The sequence below is a fragment of the Dermacentor silvarum genome, chromosome 4 (assembly GCF_013339745.2).
Source record: "Dermacentor silvarum isolate Dsil-2018 chromosome 4, BIME_Dsil_1.4, whole genome shotgun sequence".
In the NCBI taxonomy this organism is placed as follows: Eukaryota; Metazoa; Arthropoda; class Arachnida; order Ixodida; family Ixodidae; genus Dermacentor; species Dermacentor silvarum.
In genome coordinates, this window is record NC_051157.2 from 114,889,848 (window position 1) to 114,903,463 (window position 13,616).

Sequence of the window (13,616 nt, forward strand, 5' to 3'; positions counted from 1 at the left end):
ACTTTACTCGGCGGGGAGGTTTAGCGAAGCGTTCAGTAACTTCGGACACGTTGATGGCGACGTCTCTGTGGGCGTATAGAAGCGCCAGCATAACCATGCGTTCCTCATTGTAAAGCGCAAGTGGTTTTTTTAGTAATCTCATGTTTGAAAATCTCTCTGCGCTGGCAGTGGCACTGGAAGGGTGACTAGAATATGCAGCAGTTTGTACTAGAGCACTGCACGGGCCGGTTTTTTCAGCCCGGACCCGGCCCGGGCCCGTTTTTACGTTGGGCTGCCCGCCCGAGCCCGAACAAAACATTCATGGCGAGACCCGGGCCCGGCCCGGGCCCGGAAATAATCTACGTTACCCGCCCGGCCCGGCCCGCCACCCCTTTACCTCAGGCCCGAGGCCCGGCTCAAAACCGGACCGAACCCGGCCCGATACCGAAAAATACATGTTTGTCAGAGTTGAGACGCCCGAGAATAACTCGCTGCACGTTACATGCACACCACCAAAAAGCCCGAGCCCGGCCCGGGCCCGGGTCAAAAAGCACACGCCGTGCCCGAGCCCGAGCCCGGCCCGAGCCCGTGAAAAAACTGCTCTACCCGGCCCGGCCCGGCCCACGGGCCAGGGGGCTTTCGGGTAAGCCCGAGCCCGTGCAGTGCTCTAGTTTGTACACGTGTACATATAACCTGCAGTCTCCATGAGAGAGGGCATCCATTCCTGTGCTAAAACCTAAAAACACTTCGATATCGTTTCCTCAGCACCACGCTCGACAAGGTAGACAGCCGTCCTCTTACGGAAGCCACAATTCTTGGTCCCATGGTCCCAGCCGACGTCGGAACGAACTGCTTTAAAAGCGCTATTACGCTTTTTAAAAGAAACAGGACTTAGTGAAAAACTATAGAATGTGCGGACTGATACGTTTCTTTTCGTTTTCTTTTTAATCTTCTTTTGTTTTCTCATATTTTCTGCCCTTACCCCATCCTCCTGTGCAGAGTAGCCAATCGGACACTTAACCTGGTTAACCTCTCTGCCTTTCACCTCTTATTTTCCTTCCTTCCTTCCTTCGATATCGTTGACAGCCTTATTTGGTACCTTGCACAAACAGTAAGCTGTTCGATTCCAGCAATATGCGTTGTTTCGTCAGCAAGTACGGAGAAGCAGCCTGCAGCGTTCACTTTTGCATCTAGGCTTTCTTTGATAATTTCACCACAAATTTCTATAATTTGGTTTTGTACGTCTGGTTTAAATACGAGGCATTACTGGGGCAACTTTCCAAATGGTTCTTCAGATGTGTATCTCCACAATCAGCTCGCATGCGAAGAAGCGTTCTGGAAATACCAGTATTTTCAGCGGGGGCTTTACTTAAATCCATAGGACCAGTGTCCCTATCGCCACGGAGAACAAGACCTTGCCGCCCGCAAAAAAGAACTGTCTCAAATTAAATAGGCCGTTGAGTTTCTTCTGTTTTCTCTTATTTTACTTTGCCTGCCCTGGTCCAGCTTATCGATCACATTGGACGCGCTTCCTGAAAATGTTTGGAGAAAATTATCAGATGCCAGCTGACAGTCGCGGTGATATTTAATATTTTCCTGTGCGTGGAAGATTGCGAGCGCGTACTTCCATTTCTGGAACGGCTTAGACACGCGCGTTCGAGTGCGTACATGTTGTCCCAAGTTTATAAAAACATTAAACCCAGAAAGTTCCAGAATTAAAAATCAGAAGCACGCCTTTGGAAATGTCAGTGCACTTTCGCGTCAAAAGTGTATGAGAACTTCATACCCATCAAGTTTGGGAATTGAAATCTATGCGCTCCGTAGATTCCGGTGCCGCTGCCAGATGCCGCGACGCGCCTGCTCGCTATTGAAAATTCCTTGAAACTTTGTGCTCGGCTGGGGCTCCTTACGTTATGTGACTCCAGGTGCATGGGCGTTTCCACGAAATCCAGCCCGAGTTCGCAATTTTCGCCCCGAAATGTCTTTTCGAGTGTCAAAAAGACATTGTAGACAAAATCTACAATGATTTCCGGCGCCGGTGGTTGTTTTGGTCGGCGGTGCATGACAGCACGAAAAAGTTTCGGGGGGGGCTGAAGCCCCATCAGCCCCCCCCCCCCCCCCTGGCGACGCGCTTGAACCATGCTACTACAACCAGTCTGACCTCCTTGGGATTTTTTTATAAGCGATTACTGACAAGATGCTATCCACCAAATATGTTCTGGGAATTTGTGAAATTATTTTTACTGCGGAACATTTAAAACCTTGAATTAACGAAATTTGCAGTTTAACAAAGTTTTTCGCTGCAAGTACAACTTCGTTATATCGAGGTTCGACTGTTTATTTTTGCATAGGGAAATTCTTCGCTGCGGCTGTCTGAAGCTCCGATCTCTCATGTCTACGGCGATACCAAGATGGAGGGGCTGCGTGAATGGAAAGCTGCGCAATTCTCAGTGTGAAGCAGAAAAATTCAGTTTTAACAAATTCTGCTGCATGTTTCTTTGTAATATTTCGCCATGAAATAAAGATATTAGAATTGCAGACAAAAAGAATTATGAAATCGAAAATTTAGCCAAATCGTGAATTTTCAGATTTTTTTTCGCATTTTTTGGCGGATATGAATTTCAGGTGAGACGAATCCTGCGAGATTTGTATCATCGAGATTGTACTGCATGAGGGACATTAGTTTTGTTTATATGTGCGTCATAGATTCTTCTATAGTGGGCAGTCTTGCTGGGTGACAGTACAAAGAACAAGGGAGTTCATCCGTTATTCTTTCAATCACAGAAGGCGATTCTTAGCCATATCATCTTTCTTGCATTAATGAGAAAGTACCTAATAAATGTAGTTCATTTCTCTGTGTTTCTCTCACATCTGGCTGTGCTTCCTTTCCAATTGTTTCAGGTTGCAGTACCTTGCACGTGGTGTCCAGGGGTACATAAAAAAGCTTCGTGTGGCGCTTCAAGGGAAAAAACCTTCCGAGCTGAAGTCAGATGAGGTATGTGCCCACATTTTAGATGAACAGTACAAGTAAGGATGAGCCACTTTGCGATTCGGGAGGATTTTTTTTTTTTTTTTTTTCCCCATCGCAGCAATATCGCTTTTGTAAAACATCTGCAGTTCCTTTTCCTTTCTGGGCGGCTGCTTCCTGCAGCACCACTTCTCTGACTTGCTGGGCGTTTCTTCATTGTATAAACATTTAAATCTGCAAGTAATTACAGCATTCACTGTGCAGTAAGGATAGGTGGGGCTTGAAAAGTTGATACAGTAGAACCCCGCTGTTACGTTTTTCACGGGACCGTATAAAAAAAACGCAAGAGCCGGGAAACAGGGAAAATTGAGAAATGGGGGGGGGAGTAGTGTTGAACTGCACACAATATTATTTTAATTCTTACGTGTGACCAAAAGTAGTTTCGCCCGACAGCCAAAGTATCGATTGCGATGAGCTATACAAAGAATAGTAGTTTTATCATCCGTATAAACTTGTAAACATACGCTTATTAACTAATTAACAAACATGGTGTCAGCGCCCACAGGCAAACATGAACAAATCACACTCGATGAGCGCGGACACGCGCAGTTAAGTGCCGCTGCAGAAGCGAGCGTAGTGACCTTCGTGCTGTTGTCTATCGCTTCAACACAAACTGAGCGCCGAGAACACGCAGCACGCACAAAGCTACGAGCTGCCGACGCACTACACTGCATAGACTCTGCCCCCACGTAGATCGCTTTCAAGATGCGGCCTGCACGACCACGCGCCGTCGCGCAGTATGATGCCAGAGCACAACGCTGCCCGCTATCCCTCCCCCCTCGCTCCCTCGCCGGTGCCTCGAGCGCAACGGAAGGAGGCGCACTTCCTCCCTGCTTTTCTTTCTTTCGTGCGCGAGACACGGTCGTCGGCTCCCCTCACACGCTTTCACTCGCACATACAGCACACGGCGCGTGGCGACGGCGTTGTCGCCCTTGGACTTTATATGGAACATCCATGAGCCAAAACCAATTTTAGGGCCACAACGCGTCATAGTCACCATCTTTAGATAGCAAATGCGGATCTCAAAGGCCATACTTTTGCTGGCGGAAACCGAAAATACGTAATAAGTGTCGCCCCCGGCGATTTGGGCGGTCAATGCCATCGTCAAGCAACCAAGCCAAGCAACATGAAAAGTCAAAATGGCCGCTCGGGCCGGTGCGGTGTGGCAGTTCGCAACGTATGATGCGGGAACGGTCCCACAGCTGCGACGTAACAGCGGGGTTACCAATGCATTGGGTTCTATGGGAGCTGTGCCGGGACCAGCCGAAAACAACGTAACAGTGGGGTTCTACTGTACCAGTATTGCATTTCAACTCTCAATACGCATTGACTCTGTCATGCGTGAATGAATGTGAGTGAAAAGTCCTCATTAACCTTTTGAGGGGTCAAATTTTTTCGGAAGAACCATGCCCTTGTGGTCAAGCTTTTTATTGCAGTTTCCGGCAGTAGGAAATCGTTAACATATCATGAATACAGCAAAAAAAAAATATTTCCAAGCAATAATTTGTTTCAGAAATGCTTACTCTCACCAACAGTGTACGCGTAAATACATTATACAGTAAGAAATTGAGAAAATGCCTAGCAAACTTTATGGCTATCAATTTGTTGTCCCAAAAACTTGTTTCGTCAGAAACACTAGAGCAGTCGTCGCAGCGATACCGAAATCACAGCTGCGCAGACCCCAGTGTATGGTAATACGTGAACCGCAACCAAAGGGAAAGAAAAAGAAAATTGATTAGTATCTGAACATTGGCCGCACTGGGCTACCAGAAATGGGGTAGCGGCAGTTGTAAACAAATGATAGCATCTCCTCCACACACACCTTAGAGGTAGCAGACAATGTGTGCCTAACCACATGACGAAGTGCTCATACGTAAACAGGTCTAGTTGTGCACACCAGTAAGTGGAAACACAATTTAAGATCAAGAACTCTCTTAGGGTTAACAATTGTCCTGCGTGACTAAAATGCGAGTAAAGGAATGTTACACGTCTCTGCCGTGAAGTTCATCTGATTCCATTGCTTTTTGTTTTGTTTTCCCCCTTGGTGCAGAACAAGTTGAAGGTTGCTGCCTTGAAGACCACATCCAACATTAATGCTCTCATCCGGGACCTATTTCACGTTCCACCCTCTTTCAAGTCAGCGATCACCCTTTCATGGAAGCCTGTCACCACAAATGTATGTCTCCAGTTTCTATCCATTCTCTAGGAGTGGGAGGGCTGCTCTGTGATATTGCTGGGGCAGTATTCTTGGGCGACTGCTTTTGAAGATATGAGTCACTTCGGTGACATTTCACATGACTAGCACCACACACGCCCCATACCTAAATGAGTACAGTGTCAAACTTTTTAGTCAGGCGACATCCTGGGATTACCCATGCACACAGTCCGAGTCCCGTTTCGCTGCACCGCAAGCAGCTCGCTTTGCCCAGGCCACTTCCTCGCGAATAGACTTGCTTCAGAAGCTGCAGCATCTACCATCCCACATATTCAACTCGGACTCTCTAATCTCGCGGACAACTTTCTGTGGCAATGAAGGGTAAGCTACGGGCGTGTGGATGCTGCACATGTGTTACCGCGCCAAGTAGTCCAGTAGCGTTTGACAGTGCTTTTGGTTGCTCGGAACAGACGCTGAATCAGCACAGCTGCCACGTGCAACGGTTGTACGTTTGCTCAGACGCGGTAGGGAAAAGCCACAAGATTAGTGAACGTTTACATTCAGTAGTGTGTTCTGTTTTATTTAACTGTTACTAATAAGGTGTTTATGTTTTCTCTTCTTCAGCCTAAACTAACATGCACCTAAACGCAGGACTCTTCTCAGAAGCGCTCTCACTTGTGGGCGCTTTGCCTCCGTAGCTTTCCCTTCATTGCACCCCAGACATGTGTAAACCTATCTGCACATAATCAAAAAGTCGCCACCGGATTGGAAGTGCAAGATTAATTATGTCATATGGGGAACTGTTTTTCTTTCAAAAAATGGGGAAATACAGTCGAACCCGCATATAACGACCACATTTCCGTGCATTTACAATTTTCTGATCCTGCCTATTGGAACTGCTTCCAGATACAACGGACTTTCTTTAAATAACTGTTCTGTTACAACGAACGCTGTGAACCTGGTCACGGTAAAAAGAGGGCGCATACAAAGTGCCAAAGCACCGAAGCGAGACCAAACTGGGTGTGCGGCAGCACACATCCAGTGGCTGCCGCGCACGGATGTTGGAAGCCGCGACGAAGGTCACTCCATGGTCACACATGTCTAGGGAGGAACCGTACAGCATAAACAGCATAGCGCTGGGCGTGCACTGGCCCGTGCACTGGGGCGGGCGCCAGTGAGATATTGAATGCCACGGCAGTGGCACTCTCATTTTTGCACAATTGTCTGCGCGGCATCGCATACGATACGCCTATTTTTACAATTCGGAATGACCATCTGTGTCCTTCCACCATGGGAACAACAGCCGCTCAAGCGTTCCTGTTATTACTGTCGATATTCACACGGCCAGAGTTGGTGAGAATGCTGCACCAGGCATTGCTGCCATTCAATGTTGCAGAGGTTTGGCGGCGCTTCATTCACGCATTGCCGATTGCTGATAATGGTTTTAGGGGACGTTCCACCTTTTGGACATCGCGTCTTTTTCGGCCAAAACGACATAGATAACATAATTTTATGGCTCTTGTGTGGCTGATGCACAGTCGTAATGCCAAGGCCACGATGTCTGAGACTGTCGCAGAATGGCGGCATGCCATAGTAGTTTCCGAAGTTTGCGCTTGCAGCCAACTATACTCGCGGACAACTTTCTGTGACAATGAAGAGAAAAGAAAGCATGTACAAGTGAGAGCGCTTCTGAAAAGAGTCCCGCATTTTAATCCACGTTGGTTTAGGCTGGGGAAGAGAAAATATAAACAGCTTATTAGCAACAGTTAAATAAGACGGAACACACCACTGAGTGTAAAAGTTTACTTATTTTGCGGCTTTTCCCTTCCGCATCTGAGCGAACGCGAAACCGTCGCACGTAGAAGCTGTGTCGATTCAGCGTCTGTTCCCAGCAACCAAAAGCACTGTCAAACACTGCCGGACTGCTTGGCGTGGTAACACACATGCAGCAGCCACGCGCCCGTAGCTTTCCCTTCATTGCCACAAAAAGTTGTCCGCGAGTATAGAGCGCTTCGCTCTCTTGTGCAGAAAACATTCATGTCCCACTGGTAGTAAAATATATCTCGAGCTCTTGAATAAAAAGTGGTGGCTACAGTTCCAGTTTTGAAATGGCAGGTGATCGGAACCAGGCGCTGTTTAGAGAAAGCTATACAACACCGTGGGAATGCACTTCGAAGAAAAATAACACTGAAAAATCTGGTCTTAAGACCAAAGTGCTGCCGAATTGTAATTGCTGATGCCAGCTTTTTTTAGCAGATTTTTGGCAAGTCCATATATAACGACCTACTGATATAACAACCACTTTTTGCGGAACTATCGAGATCACTATAAACGGATTCGACTGTATATCAAAGTAACTTTACGGGAGCACAGACCAGGCCCATCTGTGGCACTCGAAGGCAAAAATATGGCAAGCGCACTTTCCAGTTTGGCCCTTCACCACGTTTGGGCATTGAAAACAACCTAGTAGCATGGTGCGTAGATCACGAGCTGACCGTCATCCCTGCAACGTTCGCCTCAAAACCAGCTAAAAATTCAAACGACCGTTCACACGGTCTTGTTTTCAAAGGAGTCGGAACAACACATCGAAGGGACATCTGTATCACGCCAAATGCCGGCAACATCATCGATTATGGCACATGGCCTCAGCAAATCATCCAATGCAGAAGGCTTCAAACTGCCACTGCATAAGTACAGCAAAAAAAAAGAGAACGCGAGAAGCGGGCCTTTTGACATAAACTCGACGTGGTGCCACAGCTGGAATGGATCTTGCGGGTGCTAGTTGATACAGAGGGAGAGAGTAGGGAGTTTTGTTAATAAAGTCCCAAGGTGGTATTGCTTACCCAAAAACTCCCAACTCCATAATCTGCATTTTGCTTTCTTTTGTACGCCTGGCCAATAATGTCTCCTAACTTTAAGTCTCCTATTTCTAAAAACCCCTAGTGTCTACATTGACAATCAAGCTTGCCTCCTGGCAGCATAGCAGTGTGACATTTCAGCTTCTCCAATCTTCTTTAATAATGATACGATTTGAAGAATTGCAGTAGAATGCTTGCTAGATGGCACTTTATAGCTTTATAGTGTGTAACCAATATTTGCAATAAGTCCTGGTGAAGAGACCCTTTAAAAAGATAGTGCAGTCTTTTTTAAGGCTCATGCAAGCTAAAGGCTCTCTAGCGGTGCCAGTACTGGGCGCTCGCGCTGATTGCTGAAAAATATGATGATCAGCTAGAAGCAAGCTAGAGCTCATAACAGCCTCCAATTAGCAACACTTTGAATTGCATTCAAATCTAGCATACACTTCAAAAGTTATCCTTCTCGACCCAGTGTCCTGCCCTAATAAAGTCTACACCTTTAACGTTTTCAGCAGAAAGTACAACTTTGTTGTATCAATGCTGAACAGCATTGCATTTGACTGGTAGACTGGGATGAAAAGGAAGTGTGCAAGAGCACTTACAGTTTAACATGAATTTGTAACATAAATTTACTAAAACAGCTTGTTTGTTTGTGTTGTAGGAGAAGCCCGTTTCTGACAACGTTCAGACACTTCCAACAGCAGGGTAAGCAGCGTTTCTTTATATTTGTAGTCTTGCATGTTTCTGCGAGGTTTTCTATTAGATGGTTGTATTATTTAATGGCATTTTTACATTTTGAAAATTTGTCAGCAAGGATTTCTTGATTGTATTGCTTCTATGTTTCATTATTGGCACTCAGGCTATGTGCCTGCACAGCCTGGGTGCTTGCAGAAGTGGTGTAGTGAAGAAGTGTGTTTAGTGCATGCCAGACGCACAATGAGCCACACTAGTCTGCACAACATAAGGCCACTTCCTGTCTAACCATAATGTTCTAAGTACCCTAGTCTGCCAGTTGTGTTGGTGCCTTGCAGTAATGGAAGGATGTGTGCAGGGGCAGTTGTTGGGCACACTCTTAAAAACGATCTGCATGCTTTGGGGACTCATTATTGTCCCACAACAGTAATCATTGTCTATCTTGCATGTCTTTCCTTTTCTTATTCCTTCATGCCCGGCTCTTACAGGTCACGAACAGCATGCGCATTATCAGTATGATATAGCATTCTTGACAGGAAAGTAGCGAGCGCAGAGTTTTCAAGAAAACGCAAGCAGGACAGGTGACGATTATTGTTGTGGGGCAAAAATGTGCCCGAAAGGGTGTATACTGTCTTTAGAGTTTAGCTGTGTTGGTGGGGTTTGTGGCTAATGCAAATGCCACGTGTCTTCTTCACTGCTCAGGGCAAAAGGAGAGAAGCGGCGCATCACTTTCCCCGAGGACACGAACAAAGGCACAAAGAGGGTACTCCCCACATCCAAGAACGAGCGGGAGCTCTACAGTCCACCTGGCGGGAAGTACAGTACCAAAGTACAAGGCTTCCAGAGTGAGCAGGTTTCTTGATGTGTACAACCACAGGAGGGGCTCTAGGGACACTTTCACTTACCGTATTTACTCGAATCTAGGCCGACCTCCGAAAGTCCGAAGCCAGAAAAAAAAAATTGCCTCCAATGTAGGCCGAACAAAAAAAAGCGAGGACAGCGTTCACAAAATGAAAACATCATTTATTGAATATGAACGTGCCAAGCTCATTTTACGTCATCGTCGTTGCTATCTTCCTTATCGCTGTCATCTTCGAACAGTGCACTATATTCAGTGCCATCAAGTGCATTAGAGATGCTGCGCTTTTTGAAGGTGTGCATGATCAAAGATCCTGGGTAAAGTCCATCTTCGTTGCAGTGCACGCAAAAAGCATCTTCTGTTGCCCCCTCCAACGACTGACGTTTTTCTCATCGGTGCCGAAGTCCCGCCTGGCTTGAACGTTTGACGATGCCTCGGCTAGCACAACTTTTCGTTTGAAAGCTATAGTGGCATCGCCTGTTTGATGCCATTATGATAACGCCACACCGCACGGCAATACTACACCATTGCCCCCTCCAACGACAGTCGTTTTTCTCATCAATACCGAAGTCCCGCCCGGCTTAGAACGTTTGGCGATACCTCAGCGGCTATCACAACTGTTCGTTTAAAAGCAGCACTATAGTGGCATTGCCTGTTTGGTGCTACAGATAAACCTCCATATAACGAAATCCTGGATATAACAGTTTTTCTATTCCCCGTCGTTACTCGTTAGAAACACGTGTATTTTGAGACCTCTACGTAACGAAGTGGAAGCGGGAGACCCCCTCGAAATAACGAATTTTCCCCGCCGACAATAAACCACAATAATCATCATCATCAACCTAGAGATTTCGCCCCAAATTTTGTCATTTTTGCGCGAGCAGCAACCGGAAGCACCTTCTCTGCCGCGACGGAACGTGAAGCGGCGGCGTCACACTTGGCGCACTCAAATTAACGGCGACTGCGAGGCAAGAGCGAGCGTACGTGCGAGCGTGTGCAAGGCGGGCCTGCATCCCTCGACCCAGCGATCTTGCCGCTGCGGGCGTGACCTTTCTCCCTCCCTTCATTCAAACCTGATCCCGCCGCTTGCTGCAGCTGGCCTAGCCCGCCAAGCCAGCACTCCCCTTTCCAGTTGATGTTGCCGAGGGGGGAAAAAAAAGCTTTTTTTTTTTTTTTTTCAACATGCTGGCAGCGCCATTCTATGGTTAGTGCGCAAGTCTCTGCGCTTCACTAACCTAACACTAAGTGACACTATATGATGCTACGATGGCTAGGTGGCGTATGCCACCGCGCAATTTAAAAGGTACAGCCTCATCCATCCATCCATCCATCGTGTCGCTCGCTCTTCGTTTCCGACGCCTCGCGCTTGTGCGAAACGACACGCGTCTACGCATCCAGTACCTGGTGCGACATTCCAAGGATGAGTGCTTCCACGAAGAAGCGCAAGATATTGACCTTGTCTGCAGTTCGCTTTGAAGATAAGCCCGCGCGGGCACACACTCTTTCCACATCGCAGATCGCTTTCAAGATACGGCGGCTGCCGTCGAAGTAAACGCCTCGCTTCCCCTGCCGTGCCTAGCGCGAAAGCGCGCTTCTGCCCCCTAGAAGCCGACCCTAGAGTTTGGTATATTGATACGGAACAGCCGCCTTGAAAAAAGGCTATCGGCCTAGATTCGAATAAATACGGTAGGTCTCTTCAATTTGGCTACACTTTCTGCACTAGTCCAGGGAGTGCAGCACTTTCGTCCCTGACTTAGACTTCATGCAAGGCCAGTTCAGCTCACGTTCACAGTTCTCCTACTCTCACTAGTTCTCTACTTAGGAAGTGCAGGTGTTGTGCAAGTTCTTGGTTGCAGATGTAGCGCGTCAATATTTGATACACAGTATGCGCACGTCATAGGTCGCATACTCACTCATGAGTAGACCGATTCATGCAGTCTCCACACTGGTTTGACGGGCACGAGATAGAGTGTTAGTGAGTGACAAAGGTTTGTAATAGACAGGAGTATGAATGGGAGTGAGTTCCAATTAATGCAAATACAAACGAAAGTCAGTGACTGTGATTGAGAGCGAGTGCAAGTACAAATGTGAGTGACTGTCAATGAGTGTGTATGTGAGTAAGTGCCAGTGAGTGGGAGTTGATGCAAGTATGAGTGTGAGCTTGACTTAGTGAGTGCGAGTCTGGAAGAGTCTATGAGCACGAGTTAGTGTTGGTGAGTAGGAACGTGAGTGAGTGCCGACAAATGTAATGTAAGTGTGAGGGAGCCTACAAGAGTATTGGTGAGTGAGTGTCCACTTGTTCTGAGGTTTGGTGCCGGAATATGATGGACATAAACTCTCTTGCTTTGGTTAATTAAGCAGTTTCACTTGCTGGCATAGGGAGGGAAGCAAGATACTAATATAAGTTTGTTGCATGAATGCTTGACAGAACATGTTGGTAAAGGCTTGTAAGAAGCTATGTTGCTTTGGTTTAAATGAGTTTTCTTTTGAAACCTACTTTCTGGTGAAAAAATCGCATCCACAGCCGCCATGTAGTACTACCATAGTTGTGATTACTGCATTAACAAGAAGAAAATGCCGACCCTATTGCTATGTGCGCTTTTGTCAAAAAGGCTTATTAAGCACTTGCAGCAGATGACAGAGTTTGATTCTTGCTACACTTTTCTCGTAGATTTGCAAGGGTCACGAGGAACGCGGGTGTAAAGCTGAATTTGCGCAATGTGAACTTGTGCAGCGCAGCTTGCAGCCCTCTCGAGAATCGGTTCAAAAAGTGCAGCCAAATTGACGTACCTTTTGTAACTCCAAGTGCAGGAAGCTTCGCTCTTCTTCTTCCTTCCTTCCTTTCTTAAATCGCTCATCACAGTACATGTTGCTCATTAAGTTTGGTTTTAGCCAAGCTTGCATTGGTAATGCATTCATAGCTTTACTGCAACTGTGATTGCGTGCACCTTCCTGGTTTTTATCCATTGCTCATAAAGGTCCAGCAGGCATTCTAATATTGCTTTCTCATGGCGGCACTGGATGTTGTCTCAATGGCTCATGAACCTTAAGCAGCTGCTTATTGCTAACAGAACCTCAAAAAAACATATTTGGTTGAAATGTCCAAGGAATTTCTTTCAAGGATTTTTCTGATAAGATGCAGCGGTAGCTATGCGAAGGGTTGTCGGAGTGAACTTGTTTCATTCCTAGGATTGTTGATGCTGTCCTTCGGTCAGCCCGCCTCTGGACAAATGCAATCGTGAACTTATATGTCTTGCCTTACTGTGGACGCTTGCACTATGTCCACCAGTGTTACTTTGCAACCAGTGACTGTGAAATTTTCTGTCACTGCACACTCAGTGACGTGGCATAACTGTACTGAGGGACAGCCTAAGGATTCAGCGCAAGTTTCAAGGACAAACCCACACTGCAGCTGGATTCTGTGGCTCTATACTCCAAAACTTTGTTGACGAGAGATGCAGATGTTGAAAGAAGTTTGCCTGATGAGTGAAAATGAGTGAAAGTGAAAGGCTTGCGCAGTGATACAAATTCTCTTCGAGTAGGACAGCAGTGCTTTTGCCACTGCTTTCTTATGATATGACTGGCCATGGAGTAGTCAAGGAGGTAAACATTAACGCCACACATAGAACATGAGTTTTTGCTGGTAATTTGTGTGCTCTACGATCCGGCATGATAACATTAGTCACAGGCTGTACTTGTTGCCTTTTTGGATAATGAAACACATCCTACCTTCTCTAGCATTAGTTTGCCTGCCTTTCATTTGTCCATGATGGGATGCTTGAAATGTACAGTTGTCAGACTTAAACAATAAAGCACATCTATACAGTAAAACCTCGATAATTTGAAGGTCGCCGGGTGATGAAAATTCTTCGAATTAAGCGGATTTTCGAATTAACCGAAATGAATAAAAAATAAAACAAGCAAGCACTTGTCGCAAAAAGAAATCACCTTTATTTTCCATGTCCGAGAAAGATTACTCGAAGTAATTACTGATGCGGGATTACTTGGCGCGGCAGTTCGCCGCTCCAAGTGCCATGCTCTCCAGTT

General features: G+C 46.5%; 1 protein-coding gene across 1 annotated transcript in view; it reads left to right on the top strand.

Moving 5' to 3' along the window:
- Positions 1-13,616, top strand: part of LOC119450542 (apoptosis inhibitor 5) — a 34,832-nt gene that overhangs the window by 17,754 nt on the left and 3,462 nt on the right. Inside the window, exons 7-10 of the mRNA XM_037714038.2 lie at positions 2,881-2,974; positions 5,058-5,183; positions 8,679-8,722; positions 9,413-9,555. Coding sequence (XP_037569966.1) covers positions 2,881-2,974; positions 5,058-5,183; positions 8,679-8,722; positions 9,413-9,555 — 407 coding nt within the window. The remainder of the gene's footprint in view (positions 1-2,880; positions 2,975-5,057; positions 5,184-8,678; positions 8,723-9,412; positions 9,556-13,616) is intronic.